Here is a 26937-nt window from a genome sequence, read left to right on the forward strand (position 1 = left end):
TGCACAGGATTGTGGGAGGAAACCGGAGCACCTGGAGGAAACCCACGTAGACACGGAGAGAACGAGCAAACTCCACACAGTCACCCAAGGCCAGAATCGAACCCGGGTCCCTGGCGCTGTGAGGCAGCAGTGCTAACCACTGTGCCACCCAGGAAGAGAAGTTAGATGGAGTGTGAGAAACCTTGGTCAAAGCGGCAGGATTTAACAAGGATCTTGAAGCAAGGGAGGGAATTCAAGAGGCAAAAGGACTTTCAGAGTACAACATCACACTCAAGAGGATTTGAAGAGAAGAGAGAATTTTTTTACACAAAATTTTATTCTTTATGTTGGGTTACAAATTGAACAAGTGAACACATATAGTATGTGTTTATGCACAGTCAGCACGTAAACAGAGAACAAGGTTAATACACAACATGGCACTTGATTATTATCCATTATGTTACAGGTACACCTAGAGCACAGTGACAGCGCTGGAACAGATAGGATAAAAAGAGAACGGGGCAATAATAGTTGGGTTGAGGATGAGAGGCAAGCACAAAGAATGTGCTAATAGGAGCTATCCGACTGGGTTTAGGGGTCAGTCATCCTGGTGCTAAGGGTAATATTCAGAAATGAGAAAAGGAAGATAACATTTTAGAAATAAATTCACATCGCAGCTCCGCTGATACGTTAGTTGATCTGTTCAGTGTCTGGGCACTGCATCATCGATTGGGTACACTGGCCGTGGAGTAGATGCACTGGAATCAATCCAGGCTTTCAAGGGTTAAATTATGAGGACACACTGCATGGAAGAGGCTTCTATCCCTTTACAAGAAAAGGTCTAATCAATTAAGGGGATTACAGTATTTAACAGACAAACCATTTCCTCTTGTGGGGGAGAGTCCGGAATAAGAGGGTCAAAACCTTTAAATGAGAGCCCGTCTGCTCAGAGGGGATACCGGAAGCACTGCCTCACACAAGAGTACGACAATATAATTCCGAGTCGGGATGGTGAGTGACTTGGAAGGGAATCTCCGGGTGGTGGTGTTCCCAGATAGTTTCTGCCCTTGTCCTTCTAGAGGTGGTGGGTTTGGAAATGAAGAAGGGTGCAGCCTCCTTCGATAGCAAGTGTTATGTCACATGAAATAGGGGGAGCAGGAGTAGCCCATTCAGCACCTTGGGTCTGCTCAGCCATTCAATAAGGTCATGGCCGATCTGTTTGTGTTGTGTTCCACATTCCCATCTACTCCCGAGAACCTTTGATTTCCTTGCCCAATAAGAATCTATCACCTCCACCTTAAAAATATTGAATTAATTTCAGGCAACACGGTCAGTGCAGGCTTGGAGGGCTGAAGGGCCTGTTGCTGTGCTGTAGCTTTCTTTGTTCTTTGTTGATCCCGCTTCCACCACCTTCTAAGGCAGAGAGTTCCAAAGTCTCACAACCCTCGAAGAGAAAAAAAAACTCTCCTCATCTCTGTTCTAAAAGGGTGACCCCCTAATTTTAAAACAGTGCCCCCTAGTTGTGGACTCACCCACAAGAGGAAACATCCTTTCCACATTCACCTTGTCAAGACCGTTCAGGATCTTATAGATTTCAATCAAGTCACCCCTCACTCTTCTAAACTCCAATGGCAACAAGCACACTCTGCCCAACTTTTCCTCAAATAACAACTCACTTATTCCAGGTATCAATTTGGTAAACCCCTCCTCCAACCACCCCAATGCATTTACATTCTTTCTTAAATAAGGAGACACAAACTGCACACAGTATCCGAGATGTGGTCTCGCCAATGGCTTATATAACTGAAGCATAACATTCTTACTTTGATGTTCAATTCCTCTCATAATAAAGGATAGCATTCCATTAGCCTTTTAAATTTCACCCATGTCAGAGGCAGGGAGGAGATACAAGGAAAGGAAATCCAACGCCAGTAGTTTATCCAAAACTCAATCATCTGCAGAAAAACCTTCGGGGTGTGGATCAGCCTCAGAAGCCACCTACGTAACCCCACCGGAACCTTTCCAAACACCCCAGGTGATGGACGCGGCCATTTTCACCTCTTAAAGATGAACAACATTCAGCAAGCTTGTAGATGGAGGTCAGCAAGGTTTAATTGGTAGAATAGGCTTGAGGGGCCAAATGTCCTCTTCCTTCGGGAACTGGATCGGGCAAATGGTCACGAGAATGATCAAGTTCCCCGTATTGGTTCCAAGTAATGACAATCAACCCCCTCCTTACTCAGTGATTGATTTTAAGTCTCCCATTTAAAATGATCAAATCTGAGTGAATCAAGTTTACAGTTAAATACAATGATAACTGTGGGGGATGAACATTAAAAAAAAACTTCCAACAATTCACAGGAATGGAAGTACTGCGGGTACTTGAGTGGGATGTCTGGGGGAGGAGGGGGAATATTAAAAATCTATTTACAAATTCTTTCTCAGCCAGTCAATATAATGGCTCACCATTTTCTGGCCAATTGCAAAATCAGTTGGCCACGTGATGAACATGAATGCACCGTGGAAGGAGTCCTCAAAATGCTCGTGCGTGACCTGGACGCCCGCCTTCTTCAGTCTCGTGGCGTACATGGCCCCGTCATCCCGCAGGACGTCAAACTCGCAGGTTGCGATGTAGGCCCGGGGCAGGGCCTTGAGCTTTTCGTCCCCCACCAGGAGCGGGGCGGCCCTGGGATCGAAGACCCCAGGAATCTTCACGGAAGAGTCGGCGTTCCCGCCACCCGGGAGGATGTACTTGTAGTCCTTCCTGAACTTCTCCGGCAGGTGGACGCTCCAGTTGACAAAGTTACTCAAGCCCCTCGATTCGAGGGTGGTGTGGCTGTTAGCCATCATGTCCTTCAGCAGCAACTTGTCGCAGCTGAAGTATTCACTCCAAAACCTGACCATTAGTGTCTTGGGCAGGATTGGCATGTTCTCATTTTGCTGGTACGAAGGGGTGTTAAAGTCAATGGTCTGAAGTGCCGGGTAGATTAATGCCTGAATCTTGATCTCAACTTCAACCTCTGGGTCTTCCTTGATCTGCAAATATAAAACAGATTTAAATCAGTCCACTTGCCCACCAATCACCATGCTTTTCCCATGCAATATAAAAGTTGTTGCTTCCCCTGACATTGATATTCTTGTGATGGGCCTGATGAGTGCACAGTGAAAAGTTTTGACAAAATATATTTTTTTCAGCAATACTCATTTCCAATTTCATGACAGATGGCATTAACTTGGTTATCGTCAAAGATACTTGAGTCACTGGTGTGTTAAGAGTAATATGGTGCATGTTAGCCCTTCTGTTCCCATATAACTGACCTCCCACCTCAGGCTATTTACTGCTATTAGGACCTTTTGGCTGAGTAGACAAGTCCTAATTACCCAAACCATGCCCTGGAGAGACAGCAGAGCAACGCAGAAGCTTAATCAAGAGGATGGTCTAGTTTGGACCAGGGAGCGGCACGGGCTTGGAGGGCCGAAGGGCCTGTTCCTGTGCTGTATTGTTCTTTGTTCTTTGACCACTAGTGGGCAGCAGCACCCTTTTGCTTCCGGACTCGCTTAAATTCAAGAGAGTTCAAGAGAACGGTGACACAGTGGTCAGCACTGCTGCCTCACAGTGCCAGAGACCCAGGTTCAATTCCGACCTCGGGTCACTGTCTGTGTGGAGTTTGCACATTCTCCCTGTGTCTGCATGGGTTTCCTCCGGGTGCTCCGGTTTCCTCCCACAGTCCAAAGATGTGCGGGTTAGGTGGATTAGCCATGCTAAATTACCTATTAGTGTCAGGGGGATTGGCAGGGTAAATGTGTGGGGTTACAGGAATAGGGCCTGGGTGGGATTGTGATCAGTACAGACTTGATGGGCTGAATGGCCTCCTTCTGTACTGTAGGGATTCTATGATTCTATGAGATGAGAACCAAACGTAAGCATGCAGGGATAAAGGGAAAGGTGCACTTATTAGATGGTTCTTTTGAAATGCACAATGGGTGGCATGGTGGTACAGTGGTTAACACTGCTGCCTCACAGCGCTAGGGACCCGGGTTCGATTCCCAGCCTTGGATCACTGTCTGTGTGGCATCTGCACGTTCCCCCATGTTTGCGTGGGTTTCTTCCGGGTGCTCCGGTTTCCTCCCACAGTCCAAAGATGTGCAGGTTAGGTGGATTGGCCATGGTCAATGCGTGGGGTTACGGGGATAGGGTGGAGCGAAGTGCCTGAGTGGAATGCTCTTTCGGAGAGATGGTGCAGATCCGATGGGCCGAAAGGTCTCCTTTTGCACTGTGGGGATTCTATGGTTCTATGAAATGGCCTCGTTCTGTGCTGTAGTGATTCTGTACCAAGCAAAGAAAGGGCCCCAATTCTACAAGAGCCAGAGGGAAAAATAAGTAAATGGTCCCGTCAGGTTGGAGAAACAGGCATTTCAAAAGCATCACTTCAGCAAGTCAGGAATGTGCAGGGTGGAGAACTGTCATGAGCTAATAGTGATACTTGCAACTGTACCTGCTGGGCTACTGCAGCAGCCAAGTTCCCGCCGGCGCTATCTCCTGACACGGCAACTCTACCTGGATCCACGGAGTATTGAACCAGCACATCCCGCTGTAAGAAGTACTTCACCACAGTGTAAACATCAAAGTACTGGTCAGGGAAATGGTACTCCGGCGCTAGGCGGTATCTGGAAAATTAAATGGGTGTGAGGACATGGCTGATACCTATCGGGACTCTGCACAGTACTGATAAATGTTGCATGCTGGCTCTCGAGGGAACGTCACTGTGATCTCACAACAACTTACCACCTATCAACATAAAAAAAAACAATTTGGGTGTTACAGAATTTAACTGCCTCAGTCCTAAGCTCTTGAATCTCTTCACTAACTCTCTCTGTTTCTTTTCCCTCTGATAGGTTTGATAGTTATACAGGGCCTTGGCGAGGCCACACCTTGAGTACTGTGTGCAGTTTTGGCCGCCGAGTATGTAACTACACAGGATTGGTTGTCCAACACACGGCCCTGACAGCGTTTTACCAAAGGCAGGAATGGAAGCTGACCCATCAGAGGAGGTGGGCAGCTGATTTACATAATTAAAGGTCCACCTTTTTTAACAGTGTCAACTAAATGGAGGCAGTCTTTCAGCGGCAACCCAGCAGAAAGGTCTCTTGTAGTTTGGAGAGGTCTTCAGGCAGGAAGGCAGCCCTCGGGTCCCACCCCCACCCGCTGATGGTCCTGGGGGCAGAACCCCAACCATCTCCAGAAAACTCATCCCAGAATATTAATGGTTGCATTGTCTTTATATACTCACAGAATGAATGGGAGTGAACCAATTGGCTTGTTGAATGCAAATGAAATTCAATGACATTACCATGCTGAATTCCCCCCACTATCAACATCCTGGGGGCTTACTATCGACCAAAAACTGAACTGGACTCGTCATATAAATACTGTGGCTATTAGAGCAGGAATCCTGTGGTGAGTAACTCACCTCCTGACTGCCTAAAGTCTGTCCACCATCTACAAGGCACAAGTCAGCAGTGTGATGGAATACTCTCCACTTGCCTGGATGAGTGCAGCTCTAGGTGGTATGGTAGCACAGTGGTCAGCACTGCAGCCTCACAGCACCAGGGACCCGGGTTCGATTCCCGGTTTGGGTCACTGTCTGTGCGGAGTCTGCACGTTCTATCTGTGTCTGTGTGGATTTCCCTCAGGTGCTCCAGTTTCCTCCCACAGTCTAAAAGACGTGCTGGTTGGGTGCATTGGCCGTGCTAAATTCTGCCTCAGCGTACCCGAACAGGCACCGGAGTGTGGCAACTAGGGGATTTTCACAGTAACTTCATTGCAGTGTTAAGGTAAGCCTACTTGTGTCACCAGTAAATAAACTTTAAAACCAACAACACACAAGAAGCTCGATGCCATCCAGGACAAATCAGCCCAATTGATTGCTACCCCTTTCACAAACATTCACTCACTCCACCACTGATGAACAGTGGAAGCAGTGTGTATCATCTACAAGATGCACTGCAGAAACTCACCAAGGTTCTTTGGACAGCACCTCCCTAATCAATAACCACGACCATATAGAAGAACAAGGGTAGCGTATACCTGGAAACAGCGCCACCTGGAGGTTCCCCTCCAAACGACACACCATCCTGACTTGGAAATGAATCCAATTCCTGGAGCTCTCTCCCTAACAGCACTGTGAGTGTACCTACATCACGGACTGTCATGGTTCAAGAAAGCAGCTCACCACCACCCTCTCGAGGGCAATTAGAGACGTGTAATAAATGCTGGCCTTGCCAGCGACACCCACATCCCAAAGATGAATAAATAATATGGTAAGGTCTCCGAACACAAGTGATTACTCAAGGTCTTTAAGTTTATGGAGGGACTCAATAGGATAGGTGCAGAGAACATGTTTTCACTTGTGGGACAGAGAATGCGGGAGGAGCCCAAAGCACATAAATATAAAATGGTTACGAATAATTCCAGTGAAAGAAAATTCAGAAGAAACTTCTTTTCCCCAAGCTGTAGTTGAGGTGAACAGCATTTGTCGATACCCTCAAGGTGACGTTTGATAATTTGATAAGCCAGAAAGTAACAGAAGGATATGTTGATGAATTAAAACAGGAGGCAATTAAATACTGGAACAGACCAGTTGGGCTGAATGGCCTGATTCTGACTGTTCTGTAGATTCCATGTAAAAATTGCACTGTGTCAATGTGCACAAGTCAAGGGAAATGTTGTTTCTTTGTAGAATCAGAGTCCTTACAGTGAAAGGAAGCCATTCGGCCCATCGAGTCTGGACCAACTCTCTGACAGAACATCTCACCCAGGCCCTATCCCCATAACCCCACATATTTACCCCGCTAATCCTCCTAACCTACACATCTTGAGACACTAAGGGGCAATTTAGCATGGCCAATCCACCCAACCTGAACATTTTTGGACACTAAGGGGCAATTTAGCATGGCCAATCCACCTATCCTGCACATCTTTGGAAACTAAGGGGCAATTTAGCATGGTCAATCCAACTAACCAGAACATCTTTGGACACTAAGGGGCAATTTAGCATGGCCATTCCACCTATCCTGCACATCTATAGACACTCAGGGGCAATTTAGCATGACCAATCCACCTAACCTGCACATCTTTGACCTGTGGGAGGAGACCCGGGGAGCACCCGGAGGAAACCCACGCAGACACAGGGAGAATATGCAAACTCCACACAGTCACCCAAAGCCAGAATTGAACTTGTTTCCCTGGCGCTGTGAAGCAACAGTGCTAATCACTGTGCCACCATGCCACACATTTTTGGAGAGGATGGGGGAGAGCTGGGCGGGGTGGCGGCAATGAGTGGTTCGATGGACCAAATGGCCTCTTCTGCGTGGTAGGGATTTTTTGGTTGATCAATCAGATGCCTTTTCTTTACTGCAGCTTCTGTTTCCCTTTCTGAAGAACTGGTCTTTACGTGTTTGAATTATTTTGTCAATTCCCTGATTCACATGTGCCACATTGTTGTTGGCAGTCTGTCATAAATGTTCTGAGCAATTATAATAAAATAAAATCATCCTTCGCAATTTTCATAAATCTATCACAATTGTGCTTTATTGTCTTTTGGTCCTATTCAAATTGTGCTTGACAATCCCGGGAGCCACTTAACAAGTGCGTTTTGAATACTTTGTGTGGTCATAGGGTCCAAAGTAATTTGATCACCCGCTCCCCACCAGTGTCCCATTATGAGAACCAAGTACAACAGGTTCTTACTCAACAGAAACAATGACTGCATTCAGTTCGGCTGCACTCTTTCTCGACAGGAGATCGTACGGCTGCATTTCTGAAAAAGAGATGGAAAGGTTACATCAGCCACAGTATCAAAACCATTTCAACTGGCTCAATTCCCCATGCCGACACTATAGTTAAGAAAGCCCACCAACGCCTCTACTTTCTCAGAAGACTAAGGAAATTTGGTATGTCAGCTACGGCTCTCACCAACTTTTACAGATGCACCATAGAAAGCATTCTTTCTGGTTGTATCACAGCTTGGTATGTCTCCTGCTCTGCCCAAGACTGCAAGGAACTACAAAAGGTCGTGAATGTAGCCCAATCCATCACGCAAACCAGCCTCCCATCCATTGACTCTGTCTACACTTCCCGCTGCCTCGGCAAAGTAGCCAGCATAATTAAGGACCCCACGCACCCCGGAGTTTCTCTCTTCCACCTTCTTTCTTCGGGAAAAAGATATGAAAGTCTGAGGTCACGTACCAACCGATTCAAGAACAGCTTCTTCCCTGCTGCTGTCAGACTTTTGAATGGACTTACTTTGCATTAAGTTGATCTTTCTCTACACCCTAGCTATGACTGCAACATTACATTCTGCACTCTTTCGTTTCCTTCTCTATGAACAGTCTGCTTTGTCTGTATAGCGCGCAAGAAACAATACTTTCCACTGTATGTTAATACATGTAACAATAATACATCAGATCAAATCAAATCAAAATCAATATAACTCGCAAAGAACATATGGACCAACTCCTCCCCCCTCCCCCCCACTCCCACTGCAAACCCAGGGGGTGTAGCTGGATCCACATGAAGCAAGAACCAGCATGTAATCCTCACCCAATGTTTCACATCCATGTCCCGCATGCTGTTAATGAGATTACTGACTAGTTAATCACTCACATGGTCATGGGCATCACTGGTAAAGTCAACATTTACTGCCCTCCTCTCAGAGAGATAATGGCAAGTTGATGACTTGTTAACAGAGTGGCTTGCCGGCCTGTTAAATGGTCAGCGTTGCTCATGGGTCTGGAATCACGTATAGGACAGACAGGGTAACAAAAACAGATTACATTCCCCAAAGCACATGGTGAATCAGCTGAGTGCTTCCAAAAATCCAGTGTCATCATACCATCCCTACAGTGCAGAAGGAGGCTATTCAGCCCATCGAGTCAGCACCAATCTCCCTTCCGACAGAGCATCCCACCCCCTGCCCCATCCCTGTAATCCCACTAACTTTCACATCTGGGGACGGCAAGGGGCAATTTAGCATGGCCAACCTACCTAACCTGCACATCTTTCTACTGTGTGAGGGAACCGGAGCACCCGGAGGAAACCCATGCAGACACAGAGAGAACGTGCAAACTCCAGACAGACAGTGAACCAGGCCGGGAATTGAACCCGGGTCCCTGGTGCTGTGAGGCAGCAGTGCTAACCACTGTGTCGCCATAGATACACGGTCATCAATGCTGAAACAGCACTAGCTTTCTTAATCTGAAATGTATTTAATTGTCTGAATTTAAAATCTCCCAGCAGCCAGAGAGGGGTTTGAACTCACGCCTCGCTATTCCAGGCCTCTGGATTACCGACTGGTAACATAACCACCGCGTGACTGCATCCACAGACTTTTACCTGAACCAGATGACTGAGCGACCTCACAGGTCTTATTCAAACTGCAGCGTGGGATCATTCCCCTCAGGTTTCCTCAGAAACGTGTGTTGCCAACTGCGGTTGGAGTTATTCCAGGAGGGGTCAGCGTATGACCCCCACCTACTGACTACCTGAGGCGTCCTATTTGCACTCTGCCAATTTGTCAGCCAAAAGGAAGGCAAATCGGCTCCTGATTACCCATTTGAAATACCCTCAACTGTCAACCAAGCAGCCTTTTACCCAAAGGCAACATGATTCTTTCCCCATTCATGAACGGAAATGTTCAAAGAGAATGAAGAAAAAAACAAACTCACAAAGAAAAGTACAGCACAGGAACAGACCCTTTGGCCCTCCAAGCCCATGCCAATCATGATGCCTTAACTAAGCTACAAAAAATAACCTTCTGCCTTTACTCAGACCATATCCCTCTATTTCCTCCCTATTCACGTCCATTCAGATGCCTCTTAAATGTTGCTAACGTGCCTGCTTCCACCACCTCCTCTGGCAGTGCGTTCCAGGCACCCATCATGCTCTGTGTGAAAAACTTCCTCCACACATCTCCCTTAAATTTTCCCCCTCTCACCTTGAACCTGTGCCCCCTTGTAATTGACACTTCCACCCTGGGAAAAAGCCTCTGACTATCCATCCTGTCTGCCTCTCACAATTTTGAAGACCTCTATCAGTAGCTTTTTGGCCTCCGTCTTTCCAGTGAAAACAGTCCAAGTTTATTCAACCTCTCCTCATAGTCAATGCCCTTGAGACCAGGCAACACCCTGATGAACCTTCTTTGGACTCTCTCCAAAGCTTCCATGTCCTTCTGATAGGGTGGTGACCAGAATTGCACGCAATATTCCAAATGCAGTCTAATCACGGTTTTAAATAGCTGCAACATGATTTCCCAACTCTTGTACTCAATGTCCTGACTGATGAAGGCAAGCATGCCTTCTTAATCACCTTGGCCACCTGTGTTGCCACTTGTAGGCAACTGTGGACCTGCACGCCCAGATCCCTCTGTATGTTAGTGTTCCTAAGGGTTCTGCCATTTACAGTATAATTCACACCTAAATTTGATCCTCCAAAATGCATCATCTCACATTTGCCTGGATTAAACAGACACATTTTTGTTAACAGCCTGGGGATTGTTCACCAGAGTTGCTGTCAGCAGTGAGCTGAAGCTTAGTTATTGGATTAAGTTAATATTAGATTAGGGGGAAGACCTCAGGGTTTGGCAACTCTTGATTCAATCCGCATTCTGCAAATCAGAGAGTGCGACAGTGGGGCTGAGACCACAATGAAAAGTAAATAGCCAGATATCCGGTAATATCTTTTGCTGCCACTAACTAGCGCTGTTGCGCTTCATCGCGACTGCAATAAGCAGTTTGAGGAAGCAATGTGCAGATATCTGGCAACAGATAGCCATCAGTATGCAAGGAATTCTTCATGGCAAAAAGCTACCAGATCAAATCAGAATGATGCTTCTAAAAAAATGGAATGGATTCAAGGGCAATTTGGCAAATCAAATACAAAATTGGCTTAGAGGCAGAGGGTGATGGTCCAAAGATGTTTTTTGTGACTGGCAGCTTGTGTCCAGTAGTGTACCACAGGGGTCACGACTGGGTCCCTTGCTGTTTGTAGTGTACATTAATGATCGAGATGTGAATGTGGGCAGTATGGTTATTAAGTTTGCAGATGACACAAAAACTGGTGGTGTGGTAAATAGCGAGGAGGAAAGACTTAGATTACAGGACGATATAGATGGGCTGGTCAGATGAGCAAAACAGTGGCAAATGGAATTTAACCCTGAAAAGGTTGAGGTGATGCATTTTGGGAGGACTAACAAGACAAGGGAATGCACAATGAATGCTCGGATGCCAGGAAGTACAGAGGACCAGAGGAACTTTGGGGTTGCTTGTCCAAAGATCCCAGAAGGCAGCAGGACAGGTAGATAAGGTGGTTAAGAAGGCACATGGGATACTTGCCTTTCGTAGCCGAGGCATAGAATATGAAAGCGGGGAGGTTACGATGGAGCTGTATCAAGCGCTTGTTAGACCACAGCTGGAGTACTGTGTGCAGTTCTGGTCACCCACAGTATAAGAAGGATGTGATTTGCACTGGAGAGGGTGCAGAGGAGATTCACCAGGATGTTGCCTGGGCTGGAGCGTTTCAGCTATGAAGAGGGGCTGGACAGACTGGGGTTGTTTTCCTTCAAGCAGAGAAGGCTGAGGGGGAACGTGAGGTGTACAAAATCATGAGGGACATCGATAGAGTAGATAGGAAGGAGGTTTTCCCCTTAGCAGAGTGATCAATAACCAAGAGCCATAGATTTAAGGATAGGGGCAGGAGATTTAGGGGGGATTTGAGGAAAATCTTTTTCACCCAGAGGGTGGTGGGAATCTGGAACTCACTGCCTGAAAGAGAGGTAGAGGCAGGAACCTTCACAACATTTAAGTAGCATTTAGATGCACACTTGAAACACCATATTACAAGGCTGCGGACCAAGTGATGAAAAATGGAATTAAAATAGATAAATGCTCGATGGCTGGTGAAGACATGAAGGCCCCCTTTCTGTGCTGTAAAACTCTACGACTCTATGGCACAATGAAAGTTATGTTTATTCAATGAAGAAGATATTATTCAATGTGTTATTTGCCCAGGAGGATGGTTGATCAGTTTGTGGCTGGACAGCTGTGAGAATAATGGGGCTGAAGCCTGAGAGCAGACACGGGGCTCGACAGGGTCACAATCTGGATTTCAGACTGACTAGGCCCAGCACATGTGCTCCTGAGGATATCTGGCTCCTAGCAATGGGACTATACAGACACAAGTTGTCCTAATGAAGATATCCCCATAAAGCTGATAGGGACGGAGTTTAGGATTTTGACCCAGTGACCACGAAGGAACAGCGAAACATGTCCAAGTCAAGACGCTGACTTGAAGGGGAACTTGGAGGTAGAATCACAGAATCCCTCCAGTGCAGAAGGAGGACATTGGGCCCATCGAGTCTGCACCGACCACAATCCCATCCAGGCCCTATTCCCGTAGCGCCATGTATTTACTTGCTAGTCCCCGTGACACTAAGTGGCAATTTAGCGTGGCCAATCAACCTAACCCACACATCTTTGGACTGTGGGAGGAAACTGGAGCACCCGGAGGAAACCCACGCAGACACGGGGAGAATGTGCAAACTCCACACAGACAGTGACCCGAAGCTGGGAATCGAACTCAGGTCCCTGGCGCTGTGAGGCAGCAGTGCTAACCACTGTGCCACCGTGCCTCCCCTAATGGTCATGTTGTTTCTAAGAACTCTTTGCCTTTGTTTGTTGTGTAGGTGCTGCTGAGGAGTTGCTCGGATTACGAGCAGGAGTCGGCCATTCAACCCTTCGAGCTTTCTCCGCCATTTAGTATTATCATGGCTGATCTGTTTGTGATCATGACTCCACCTTCCTGTCTGCCCCATGCAGCTATGGTGTGTCCGTGCTGGCATGACTGGGTTGAGGCTGTGGATGTATCGATCGATACATCGCCTGCATTGTCCTGGATGGTGTGAAGCTTCTAGGATACTACTGAACCCACCCAGGCAAGTGAACTGTATTCAAGCAGACTTGGCACAAACGTGCAATAAATGTCAAAAACAGCTGTTTTACAGGCATGTTTCTGTTTATCTCAAGAACTGGCTATAAAGAGTCATTGAAGATGCAATATCTGTTCCAGGGGTGTCCGCTGTAACGACTTCAATGAGGCCGATGAGGTTGGACTCTTGGAGCTCCCTGCCTGCCTCAGGTACCCTCACCTGTGTATAAATATGAGAGCACAGGTCCACTGACACTCCGGATTCTGACTTTGTACCTGAAGCAGTCTCGGAGTGGAATAGAGTTTATAAATAACGGGAATCTGGTGAAGGGACACCGGCCTCTAAGGAGTTATTTCATCCACTAAATTCGAAAGTGTATAAAACCTCCTTTTACTTCTAAGGGAACAGGAGTCAGGAAGGGACTGAAAAGTCCCTGAATATAATTAACTTCTTTGCCTGGTTCAACAACGGTGAGATGGCACGGTGGCACAGCGGTTAGCACTGCTGCCTCCCAGCGCCAGGGACCCGGGTTCAATTCCCGGCTTGGGTCACTGTCCACGTGGAGTCTGTACATTCTCCCTGTGTCTGGGTGCATTTCCTCCGGGTGCTACAGTTTCCTCCCACAGTCCAAAAGACGTGCTGGTTAGGTGCATTGGCCATGCTAAATTCTCCCTCAGTGTACCCGAACAGGCGTCAGCGTGTGGCGACTAAGGGATTTTCACAGTAACTTCATTGCTGTATTAATGTAAGCCTACTTGTGACTAATAAATAAACTTTAACTTTACTCTAACATTAAACAATGATTTATCAAAATTAACTTAGCAGGAACTTCATAAATTCCAATTAAGAATAGCCATTTTGTGTGCACATCTCCAGAAAGAACACAGAGGAACAAATTCACAACTTCTTGCCTGAGGAAGGAGGCATTAAAGGATTTACTATTGTTTTGTGAAAGAATCCAAGCAATCTACAAGTGCCATAACCGCAGACTTAGTGAGGAACAGGGAAGCATCTCTCAATCTCTCCCAAAAACCTGCTGAATCCATCTGAAAAGACAAAGCGCTGATTATTCGAAGTCATCACAGCTGCTAATCCCAACCTCGAGTTTCAACCCTTCACTTCGGAAAAAAGGAATTCAAACGACACGACAATATCTCACAGGGATCCATCTGAAATCTAGGGTGGGATTTACCGCCTCGCTCGTCCCATAAAACCCTGCCCAAGGTCAACAGACCTTCCCGTTGTCCACCCCTCGCCCACTTTGACTCCTGTGGCGGGCAGGACCGTAAAATTCCAGCCCTAATCTTTAAGAATCTTTTTATCTTTTATCTCCTTTTTACCTTCGCACCTGTATTTTAGTTAATAACTTTATCACTGACTTAAATAACACACACACACATTCACACACTCTCTTGGCTCACGACCACTTTAGGTGGAGTATTCGCTCTGCCCAGCCGTCCGTACCAATAGCCATGGTGTTTAGATGGCTGGTCTAGTTGAGTTTCTGGTTAATGGTGACTCCAGCATGAGGATAGTGGTGATTTGACAATGGTTAATGTTGTTATTGTCTGCCTGAGTGCATATTGTGTGGAGAACACTTGTATCACATGTTGTCTGAAGGTTAAGTGATTCTTACCTGCACTTAAATGTTCAGATCATTACTGGAGCTCTGATATTCTCTCAGCAATGAAACACCCTTTAGCAGGGGGCAGAGTTTGCACATTCTCCCCATGTCTGCGTGGGTTTCCTTCGGGTGCTCCGGTTTCCTCCCACAGTCCGAAAGGCGTGCTGGTTAGGTGCGTTGGCCATTCTCCCTCAGTGGCGATCAGGGGATTTTCACAGTAACTTCATTGCAGTGTTAATGTGAGCCTACTCATGTCACTAATAAATAAACTTATTCAGCGGCTTAATCCCAAAATCATTCAATTTAATTTCAGACAGTGAACAATTGAGACAAAAACAGAAAAAGCTGGAAAATCTCAGGAGGTCTGATAGCATCTGTGGAGAGAGAATGGAGCCAACGTTTCGAGTCTGGATGATCCTATGTCAGAGCTGTGAGACCGGCTGAGATTTCCCAGCATTTTCTGTTTCAGATTCCAGCATCATCAGTATCCTGCTTTTTTCTTATTGTAGTAAGTCCTTAGAGGCAGAAGTCCCTTCACCAAAATCCCTTTATTTACAAGTCTGACAGCAGCACACAGAGTGCTTTCAATTTGCAGCCTCCACTCGGAGTCCCAGAGGAACTGACACACCTGGTTACGTACAAAGCAAGAGGCTCCCTGATTGGCCCTTCAATTTAGCCTTAAATCAGGGAGTTCATATTCTAACAGGCTCACCCCAATTGCCTGATTAAAGTCGTTACACTTATTAAACACCAACTCATCCATTTTAGCTTGTACATCATTCAGTAAAATTGGAGTTTTGGTTTTTTTCTCTCCATCAGTAAGGGTGTTTCCTCAAGCTCGCTGTTAGCTTTTACTTTCTCAGAAGACCAAGGAAATTTGGCATGTCCGCTATGACTCTCACCAACTTTTACAGATGCACCATAGAAAGCATTCTTTCTGGTTGCATCACAGCTTTGGTATGGCTCCTGCTCTGCCCAAGACCGCGAGGAACTACAAAGGGTTGTGAACGAAGCCCAGTCCATCATGCAAACCAGCCTCCCATCCATTGACTCTGTCTACACTTCCCGTTGCCTCGGGAAAAGCAGCCAGCATAACTCAGGACCCCACGCACCCCAGACATTCTCTCTTCCACCTTCGTCTGTCGGGAAAAAGGTACAAAAGTCTGAGGTCGTGTACCAACCGACTCAAGAACAACTTCTTCCCTGCTGCCATCAGACTTTTGAATGGGCCTACCTCGCACTAAGTTGTTCTTTCTCTGCACCTGAGCTATGACTGTAACACTATATTTTGCAGTCTCTCCTTTCTTCTCTTTGGACGGTATGCTTTGTCTGTGTAGTGCGCAAGAAACAATACTTTTCACTGTATATGTGACAATAATAAATCAAATCACATCAAAATCAAATCAAAATTCTCTTCAGCCACGCATTCAGTCATTGCAACCCCACCCTCAAAACTCGGGGTTCAATACACCTTCTGTGTGGCAGCATGGGGATGTTTAGCCATGTCGATGGTGTTGTGCAAGGCTAACTTGTAAAAGTAATACACATTCGAATTGTCCCACACAACCTGCACAGAAGTGTTAGACATGATGTGGAGATGCCGGCGTTGGACTGAGATGGGCACAGTCAGAAGCCTCACAACACCAGGTTAAAGTCCAACAGGTTTATTTGGGACCATGAGCTTTTGGAGCGCTGCCCCGTCATCAGATGGGTGGTCCACTCACCTGATGAAGGAGCAACGCTCTGAAAGCTCGTGATCCAAATAAACCTGTTGGACTTTTAACCTGGGGTTGTGAGGCTCCTCAGAAATGTTAGAGACATGGCAAAAAGATTCTGCCACAGTGGCAGCAAAGAATAAATTGCAGTGACAATGGGGGAAATGCTTTCGTCAATTACACAGGATGTTTCACCCCCTGGATTTACCAGAAATGGAGACACTCCTACTCACCACTGCACCAGTAATGCCACACTCACACTGCCAGCCGTGCCAGTAACGCCACACTCACACTGCCAGCCGTGCCAGTAACGCCACACTCACACTGCCAGCCGTGCCAGTAACGCCACACTCACACTGCCAGCCATGCCAGTAACGCCACACTCACACTGCCAGCCATGCCAGTAACGCCACACTCACACTGCCAGCCGTGCCAGTAACGCCACACTCACACTGCCAGCCGTGCCAGTAACGCCACACTCACACTGCCAGCCGTGCCAGTAACGCCACACTCACACTGCCAGCCATGCCAGTAACGCCACACTCACACTGCCAGCCATGCCAGTAACGCCACACTCACACTGCCAGCCATGCAACACATTGGGTGCCCGCCCCCATATTTTACATGTTCCAAGGGGCGTTATTCTTCCAAACCTCATGCGCCATCCAAATCGGTACAAAGGTAAACTGTGTGTTGAGCCCCAGGGTGAATTGACTTCCATAATATAAGCAAGTAGACATTACTGAGTGAAAAACAAGCTCCCCATTATCAAATTATGAAATTACTGGGCACATGTCCAGCTTGCTGTGATCATTAACCATTTCATTTCAAAATGTGATCCATTACGCACTTCACTGTAATGCAGCCTGAAAAAATATATCACAGCTAATGGAATCAAATGCTAACACTTAACTTGGTAATAGCTCATGTGAATGTGCAAAATCTTCCAACCCATTATACCACAGACATTAATTAACCTGTTCCAAATAACATCAAAAAGAGAGGCTTCCATTAAAATAGGGATGGAATTTCACAAACAATGCCTCAAGTGTTTTACATAATAAGTAGTCTAACAACACCAGGTTAAATTCTACTCACCTGATGAAGGGGCAGCGCTCCGAAAGCTGGTGCTACCAAATAAACCTGTTGGACTTTAACCTGGTGTTGTGAGACTACTTACTGTGCCCACCCCAGTCCAACGCCGGCATCTCCACCTCAGTGTTTTACATGTTAGTCGGCAATCCTGACCCCTAACACCAACACAGGCTGACTGGTCATTTACGGCACCCAGTGCATGTGGGATCTTCCTGTGCATGAATGGGTGCGAAAAGCACTCCAAGTTCTTTCTTTCCTCTTTCAGACTGAGCCATCCCTTCACCGCCTGTTTACTTTGACCAAGCGGAGCTGGGAATGCAGGTGGGTTCTGAGCCTCTCACAAAGCTCGCAGAACTTGCCTCTTTCTGTGAGAGTGGCACGCCCACTCCTTCCAATGTTTCTCCCTCATTTCTTCACTCACCAATTCCTCAGATGACGGAGACCAGAAAGTTGGAGTGGCGGAAGTGGTGGGGTGAGGGTGGGGTGGGGGGGGGGGGGTGGGTTGGGGGGGGGGGTCGGTTTGTGGCAGAGAGAGGGGGCATTGGGGGAGGAGAAGTGGGGGGCTGGGGCACTCCTGCAGAATTTGATCTTCTCCCGCAGTTATCGCTTAACTGTTCCACAGTTCAGTGGATAGCACACTCACATTTGGGTCACAAGGTCACGGGTTACAGGCAGCACGGTGGCACAGTGATTAGCACTGCTGCCTCCCAGCGCCAGGGCCCCGGGTTCGATTCTCGGCTTGGGTCACTGTCTGTGTGGAGTCTGCACGTTCTCCCCGTGTCTGCGTGGGTTTCCTCCGGGTGCTCCAGTTTCCTCCCACAGTCCAAAAGCCGTGCTGGTTAGGGTACGTTGACCATTCTGAATTCTCCCTCAGTGTACCCGCACAGCTGCCGGAGTGTGGCGACTAGGGGGTTTTCACAGTAACTTCATTGCAGTGTTAACGTAAGCCTACTTGTGACTAATAAATAAAAATTTAAAAAAATAAAGATTAAAGTTCCACTCCACAGGATTTTTCTTTTTTCTTTCATGGGATGTGAGAACCGTGGTAGCTAATTTGCATCCAGCAAACTCCCACAATCAGCAGTGAAGATAAACAAAGTGATAATCATTAGATGCTGTTAGGCTATTAATCCAGAAACTCAGCTAATGTTCTGGGGACCCGGATTCGAATCCCACCACGGCAGGTGGTGGAATTTGAATAAAAAATATCTGGAATTAAAATTCTACTGGGAATGTAGGTGGTTTCTGAGCCTCTGACAATACTCGCGGAATTTGCTGCTTACTGTGAGGGCAGCACGCTCACCTTGGACTTCTTCCAATATTTTCCCTCAGTTCTTCTCTCAGCACTTCCTCAGGTGGGTTTGATGGAGACCAGAAACTCAGTGGCGGAGGTGGGGGGGGAGGGAGGGGAGCATTTATTGCCCAACGCTAATTGCCCTTGAACTGAGGGGCTTGCTAGGTCATTTCAGAGGGCATTTAAGAGTCAACCACATTGCTGTGGATCTGGAGTCACATGTAGGCCAGACTGGGTAAGGATGGCAGATTTCCTTCCCTAAAGGACATGAGTGAACCAGATGGGTTTTTCCGAAAATCAACAATGGTTTCATGGTCATCAGTAGATTCCTAATTCCAGATATTTTTTATTCAAATTCCACCGTCTGTCGTGGCGGGATTCGAACCCGGGTCCCCAGAACATTAGTTGAGGTTCTGGATTAATAGTCTGATGATACCTAATGATTATCACTTTATCTTGCTGCTGATTGTGGGAGTTTGCTGGATGCAAATTAGCCACCACAGTTCCCACATCATTAGATTGAATAGGCTTCAAAAGTTCTTCATTAGTTGCAAAGTGCTTTGGGACACGGTGGATGGGCACACAAATACAAATCTTTCCGTCATTGTTCCGAAGGTAATTTTTACAACTTACTTGCACTTCCTAAACACCATCCGCCGCCGTGCATATAAATCACAGCTCGCCTCAGTCCCGGCCGCTGGCTGCTCGGCTCGTAAACCCGAACTGGGACCTCGTTAAACGTGGTGTCCGTCACGTTGACATTTTCATCGGATGAAGGAGCCACCGACTCAGCCACAGTGAGGACCATCATCATCTCCATGTAATGCTTGAACCCAATGAGTTCAGTCAGTTCTGCCTAGATTCGGACAAAGAGAAGCAGACATGCTGGTTACCCTGACATTCAGAACAGGTGAATTAGCTTCCTCCAGCCCGACAACCCCCCCTCCCCCTCACCGCCCCCCCCCCCCGGCAAAAGATCCGCTCCTCCAATTTTGGCCCCCGATTTCCCTGGCTCTGTTACTGTCTGTGACGGCTTCAGCTGCCAAGGCTTTAAACTCTGGAATTCTCTAAACCTCTCCACCCCACTTATCTCTCTCTCCTCCTTTAAGTCTCATAGAATCATTGAATCAAAGAATCCCTACAGTGAGGAAGGAGGCCATCCCACCCAGGCCCTATCCCCATTTCCCCTAGCTAGTCCCTCTCGTGTAAGACCCAACCACTTTGACCAAGTTTTAATCTTTGATTGGAGTTTATTTGATTTTTTATTGTCCCATGTTTTAAGCGGTACGGTGGCACAGTTGTTAGCACTGCTGCCTCACAGTGCCGGGAACCCGGGTTCGATTCCCGGCTTGGGTCACTGTCTTGTGGAGTTAGCATGTTCTCCCCGTGCCTGCGTGGGCTTCCTCCGGTTGCCCCGGTTTCCTCCCACGGTCCAAAGATGTGCGGGTTAGGTAGATTGGCCATGCTAAATTGCCCGTTAATGTCAGGGGGACTAAGATATATGCATGGGCTTATGGGGATAGGGCCAGAATGGGATTGTGGTCGGTGTAGACTCGATGGGCTGAATGGTCTCCTTCTGCACTATAGGAATCTATGTATTGGTATACAATGAAAAGTATTGTTTCTTACCCACTATACAGACGCCTACTCTATTATCTCCGTATGTATCTCGGTGTCAAATTGTGTTTGTCAGTACTCCTATAAAGAGTCTTGGGACATTTTATTCTAATAATACAGGATGTTGTTGACATGACCTTTGGTAACACAGTTAAAACCACGGACAGAAACAGTATGGGCGGGATTTTATGTCCTTGCTCATCCTAAAACCCTAAAATTCCGCCTGAGGTCAATGGACCTTCCCATTGTCTGTCCCTCGCCCGCTCCGATTCCTGTGGCGGGCGGGGCAGTAAAATTCTGGTGTATGATTTACTTTTCATCTGATTTCAGTTTCCACTATGGTATCAAACAGGCTTCTAATTCAATCATTTCCATTTTGCAAGCCAAGGACCCATTTTATGCCCACCGCCCTACTTACCATAGAATTGCAAGTAACAGTGCAATGAAGTTACAGTGAAAATCCTCCAGTCAGCACACTCCGGCGACTGTTCGGATACAATGAGGGAGAATTTAGCATGGCCAATGTACCTAATCAGCACGTCTTTCGGACTGTGGGGGGAAACCAGAGCACCCGGAGGAAACCCGCGCAGACACGGGGAGAACGTGCAGACTCCACACAGACAGTGGCCCAAGTTGGGAATCGAACCTGGGTCCCTGATGCGGTGAAGCAGCAGTGCGAACCACTGTGCCACCGTGCCGCCCTCGCAAGCAGGGGAGAAAGGAATAAATGGATATGTTGATAAGACAAATTGAACCTCAAGTGGAGCATAAACGGGTGGCACGGTAGCACAGTGGTTAGCACTGCTGCTTCACAGCTCCTGGGACCTGCGTTCGATTCCCGGCTCGGGTCACTGTCTGTGTCGAGTTTGCACATTCTCCTCGTGTCTGCGTGGGTTTCCTCCGGGTGCTCCGGTTTCCTCCCACGGTCCAAAAATGTGTGGGTTAGGTTGATTGGCCATGCAAAAATTGCCCTTTAGTGTCCTGAGGTGCGTAGGTTAGAGGGATTAGCGGGTAAATATGTAGGGATATGGGGTTAGGGCCTGGATGGGATTGTGGTCGGTGCAGACTCGAAGGGCCGAATGGCCTCTTTCTGTGCTGTAGGGTTTCTATGATTCTATGATAAACACCAGCATTGGTGAGTTAAAAGGCCTGTGCGTGTGTGCGTGCATGCGTGCATACGTGTGTGCGTGCGTGTGTGCATTTGTGCGTGTGCGTGCGTATGTTTGTGTGCGCGTGTGTGTGAGATAAAATGCTTTGCAATTTTACATTAATTAACTGGTCCCCTTTTCTTTCTCTTCCAGTGTTAAATATAGTTATTATAAAATGACATTTAAAACTAAATTATGGGTAGAAATCTGATCCAGGCAGCTAAGCGCCAAAACGTGCAATTTTCTTTGAAAAGTCATTACTATTCTTGGTCCATAAGCTGCTATTTAAACCCAAACCATGTATGCAACTGAGAGGTTGCCCACCTTCCAATCCAGTTAATACAATGCCCTGTGGCACCCTGACGCTACAGGCAGGAAAGCACATCTGTGCCGCTCAACAATTTCATGCCTTGACTGTCCCCAAGCCCCGTCACGCAGTCAGGCACACTTGCCACCACAATGTAGTGTGTGTGCAATGCTCTATATGCTTTATAATGTGCTATACCTACGGCAGCATAAAAACAATGCCAGAAAAAGCTCACTGTCAGCTCAATCCCAAGTCAGTTGACGCATGAAACCTGACACGAGAATCATGGGGCGGGATTTTCCCATCCCGCCCGCCAGGGGAACCGTAACAGGCGGGACACGGACCATGCAAGGGTTCATTAACTTTGGGAGGGAGTTTCTTGACTTGGGGCGAAAGCAGCCAGGATGTCCCGCCCATAGCATCCCCAAACTGCAGAAGGAGGCCAATTGACCCATCGAGCCTGCGCCAACAACAATACCACCCAGGCCCTATTCCTGTAAAACCAAATAAAATCAAAACTGTGCCCTGCTAGTCCCCCTGACACTAAGGGGCAATTTAGCATGGCCAATCAACCTAACCCGCACATCTTTGGACTGTGGGAGGAAACCGGAGCACCCGGAGGAAACCCACGCAGACAGGGGGAGAATGTGTAAACTCCACACAGACAGTGACCCGAGGCTGGAATCGAACGCGGGTCCCTGGTCTAACCTGGTGTTGTTAAACTTCTTGCTGTGAGGCAGCAGTGCTAACCACTGTGCCACCGTGCTGCTCCCAGTATTGGTTTTGCTAGTAGGGGTGTTCACAGAATGCAGCTTTTCAGAGGTCTGCCCAGCGGCCCACCAGTGTCTTTATATGAAAAGAAAATTAAATAGAATAATTAACCAATTACCAAGTTAATAAAAGTGATATAGACCCTTAAAGGGACACTGCAACCAAAGACAAAGGGGGCTGTTCTCAGGCCTCATTCGCGCAGACGCGAATCCTGTTATGGCCAGCGACTCTCATGAGTACTCATTAAGCTTCCCCTGGCTGGCGACATAATCTGGTTCATGCCCTCACTGGACATGAATCAGATTTTTCTTTATTCATTCGTGGGACATGGGCGTCGCTGGCTAGGCCAGCATTTATTGCCCATCCCTAGCTGCCCTTGAGAAGGTGGTGGTGAGCTGCCTTCTTGAATCGCTGCAGTCCATGTTCTGTGGGTTGACCCACAATGCCGTTAGGGAGGGAATTCCAGGATTTTGACCCTGCAACTGTGAAGGAACAGTGATATATTTCCAAGTCAGGATGGTGAGTGGCTTGGACGGCTTGAAGATTTAGATGTTAGTACATTTAAATCTTCATTTAAATAGGCAGGATCTGTTTTAAACCGGGTTCAGCTGGCTCCTGGGATTCACTCGGCTGCCCTCTGCTGACCACTTTCGCTCGGCCCAGGAACAGGCCCATCTGCCCTCACAATGAAACAATGCCCTTATACACCCTCACAATATAGTGAACATTCACTGCACAGGTGGTAATGTGGTAAAGTGGATCGCTCGTACATATGGAATCTGCCTGATTTTCAATTCAATCCCATTAAGTTTGTGGTTCAATCATTCACCATCAGTCCTCTGGAGTACAGCCCAATGGAAATCAAAACGGTCTATGTGCCCACATTTCTACTCTTTTAGATGAATTCAAATGCTGATTACCTATTGCAAGCTTCCCCTTCCTCTTGCGCATTTTTACATTATACTAACAGCCTGTAGAATTGTAGGCCGGAACTCTACCAACTCACCCGCCACGGATTCGTCGCGGGCGAGTGCCCGACAACGGTAAACTCCATCAACCTCGGGCGGGAATTTCCGGTCTCGCCCGAGCGAAGCCGTAAAATCTCGTCCATAGAATCCAACTATCTTTCAAACCCAAATGAAATTGTTTCGCAAAAGCAGAACAGTCACTCATTGTTGGGCCTTGTGGGCCCTCCTTGTGGGCCGGCTCTTGAGCCAGGCCAAGGTGGCCATTGACAGGCCCGGCCCAACTGTCTATCCCTCTTCCAAAGCCACGTTCATGGGCAAGTGTCCCTGAAGAGAGACCACACCTGGAAATTTTCATAAGCGTAGGGCACCGAGGGGTCACCATCAGCCTTGGGAATGACATTTAAACTTCATTCATGAAGCTTCCTTTAAACATTTTGCCTTTTGCTGCAGTTTTCCTTTATAAAATATTGAAACATAGAAAACAGAAACAGAAGCAGGAGGAGGCCATTCAGCCCTTCGAGCCTGCTCCACCATTCATTTTGATCATGGCTGATCATTGAATTCAATATCCCGATTCCCCCCTTCCCCCCATATCCCTTGATCCTTTTAGCCCCAAGAGCTATAGCTAATTTATTCTTGAAATCACACAATATTTTGACCTCAGCTACATTCTGTGGTAGTGAATTCCACAAATTCACCACTCTCTGGGTGAAGGAATTTCTCCTCACCTCAGTTCTAAATTCTCAAACTATGACCCCTCGTTCTGGACTCCCCCACCATTTGGAACATTCTTTTTGAATCTACCCTGTCTATGACTATAATTTAACTTAATAATTTGTTCAACTTGGCTAATTAGTTCGCTTCACTGTGTCGTACATTAGTTCTCCTCGTAGCTTAGTAGATAACATCTATCCTGTTAGTCTCACTCGCCTCGCTCTGACCGATGTAGCACGAAGATGTACAAACCGGGAAAGGTCAAGATTCCCAACTTGCACTGGGTCAAAGGGACAACCTTCAATTGGCCTCAGCACCACTGAGGCACAACCTCAGGCTAAAGAGACGATCCTTTAAAACAGAGATGAGGAGGAATTTCTTCAGCCAGAGAGTGGTGAATCTGTGGAACTGTTTGCCGCAGAAGGCTGTGGAGGCCAGGTCATTGAGTGTCTTTAAGACAGAGATAGATAGGTTCTTGATTATTAAGGGGATCAGGGGTTATGGGGAAAAGGCAGGAGAATGGGGATGAGAAAAATATCAGCCATGGTTGAATGGTGGAAAAACTCGATGGACCGAGTGGCCTAATTCTGCTCCTATGTCTTACGGTCTCATGATTTAGGGGCATGGAAAACTTGGAAGCTTTCCTGGATCAGATAATATGAACAACCCAACTGGAAAGGATGCACAGGGGACTTCAGGTGAAGCTAGAGCTACTCTGTTTTCAATATCCTTCACAATTGAATAAATAAATTTATCCCCCAACAGTAATTTCTGGCTTCTTGGTCACAGGATTCTTGCATGAAAAATCAGCACTTGCCTAAGGTTTCTGAAGACCTTGTGCCACCCAAAAACTTTGGCAAAGGAGGGGTAACAACCCCTCTCAGACTTTTGTATCTATTTCCCAATGAAAGAAGGTGAAAGAGAGAATGTCCGAGGTGCGTGGGGTCCTTGATTATGCCGGCTGTTTTTCCAAGGCAGCGGAAAGTGTAGACAGAGTCAATGGATGAGAGGCTGGTTTGTGTGATGGGCTGGACTACGTTCACAACCCTTTATAGTTGCTTGCAGTCTTGGCAGAGCAGAAGCCATACCGAGCTTTGAAACATCCAGAAAGGATGCTTTCTATGGTGCATCTGTAAAAGTTGGTGAGAGTTGCAGCGGCCGAATTTCCTCAGCCTCCTGAGAAAGTAGAGATGTTGGTGGAGCTTCTAACCCAGGCCCACCCCCTGCCCTATCCTCATAACCCGGTGCATTTGCCATGACTAATCCCCCTAAGCTACAGATCTTGGGACACTAAGGTGCAATTTAGCATGACCAATCCAGCTAACCTGCACATCTTTGGACTGTGGGAGGAAACCGGAGCACCCGGAGGAAACCCACGCAGACACGGGGAGAACGTGCAGACACCGCACAGACAGTAACCCAAGCTGGAAATTGAACCCGGGTCCCTGGCACTGTGAGGCAGCAGGGCGAACCACTGTGTCACCATGCCACCATATTAAATTGCCCTCAGCATAACAAAGGCATGGTTCCAAATTCCAAACTCAAACTGAAAGAGCATAAAAGAAAAATCAACAATCTTCCCCTTGCATTGAAATATATTGGAAAAAAATAGGGAGAGAACCAAGTTATAAAAAGAAAGCCGTGCAGATTAAACTTTGATACCATTTCTGCATGGCAGATTGCTCACTCCATTCAATGCAGCTGTTCCTAGAGTTAGCCAACGTGAGATTTAATCTCGGCAATGAGATACATGATTATTTACACCAGCACTGTCACACTCAATTTAGAACGCAACATGGGAACTGGAGCTCACTCAACTTCGGTTGCAAAAAGATGCAAATGCTGGCAAGATCTAATCTTGCGAATTACATATAAATATAAAACAAACGTTTCTTCATGAATAAGGTGGGAGCATCTTCTCCAAAAAAGGGAGGACTGAGAGATGGCCTGACAAGAGGTATTTAAAATGATGAAGAGGCTCAGTAGATTAGATGTAACGCAAATGTCCCCCATTGTGTGGGCAGTCCAATACGAGACACCAGAAAAATAACAGCCATCAATAAACCCAATAGGAATTCAGGAGAAATTAGATTAGAATGTAGACCTCATTACCATATAGAGTAGTTAAGATGAATACATTCAAGGGGAAGCTAGATAAACATGAGAACAGAGGAGAAGGATATGCTGATCGAGTGGGAGTTTGTGTGGAAAATAAACACGACATAAATCAGTGCAGCAAGCTGCCTCATGCTTAAGGTTTCTATTTTTTAAATCCGTACACGGGATCTGGACACCGCTGGCAGCCATTTTGTCCATCCCTAATTGCACGCGATTTACAAAGCCTGTGTGCAGAGTGGACAGGGCAAGCCTTAATCCATCTCATTGCTTGATCCAAAAATCCAGTTCAAATTAAAATTGAATCAAATTTTTTTTGAAGCTTGCCCTCTCTGAGGAAGTAATGTAGGAACATTGGAATTCGGAGCAGATTCAGTCCTTTGAGTCTGCTCCACCATTCAATCAGATCATGACTAATCTTTCCCTGGCCTCAAAATCTACCTCCTCATATGTTCCCCATATCCCTTTACTCGTTTTTTATTAGTGATACATCTCTCTCCTTCTTGAAACCATTTAATGATTCAGACTCCACCGTGCTATGGGGCAGCGAGTTCCACAAATTCACCACCCTCTGTGAGAAGTAGCCCCTCATCTGGGTGTTAAATCT

At 46.9% G+C, this 26937-nt stretch overlaps 1 protein-coding gene across 2 annotated transcripts in view; it reads right to left on the reverse strand.

Annotated features, from left to right (window-relative positions):
* Nucleotides 1-282: 282 nt before the first annotated feature.
* The window catches only part of aadac (arylacetamide deacetylase), a 54830-nt gene continuing 28175 nt past the window's right edge, over nt 283-26937 (reverse strand). Inside the window, exons 1-5 of one of the 2 annotated variants that reach the window (XM_078205195.1) lie at nt 22471-22579; nt 19324-19546; nt 7730-7799; nt 4476-4647; nt 289-3015 (exon numbers count right to left, since the gene is read on the reverse strand). In XM_078205195.1, coding sequence (XP_078061321.1) covers nt 2407-3015; nt 4476-4647; nt 7730-7799; nt 19324-19510 — 1038 coding nt within the window. In that variant the 5' untranslated portion in view covers nt 19511-19546; nt 22471-22579 and the 3' untranslated portion in view covers nt 289-2406. Of the gene's footprint in view, nt 3016-4475; nt 4648-7729; nt 7800-19323; nt 19547-22470; nt 22580-26937 lie in introns of those variants that run through there. The other variant, XM_078205188.1, reaches the window with a different exon arrangement.

This window comes from Mustelus asterias, chromosome 3, assembly GCF_964213995.1.
Source record: "Mustelus asterias chromosome 3, sMusAst1.hap1.1, whole genome shotgun sequence".
NCBI classification, from domain to species: Eukaryota; Metazoa; Chordata; class Chondrichthyes; order Carcharhiniformes; family Triakidae; genus Mustelus; species Mustelus asterias.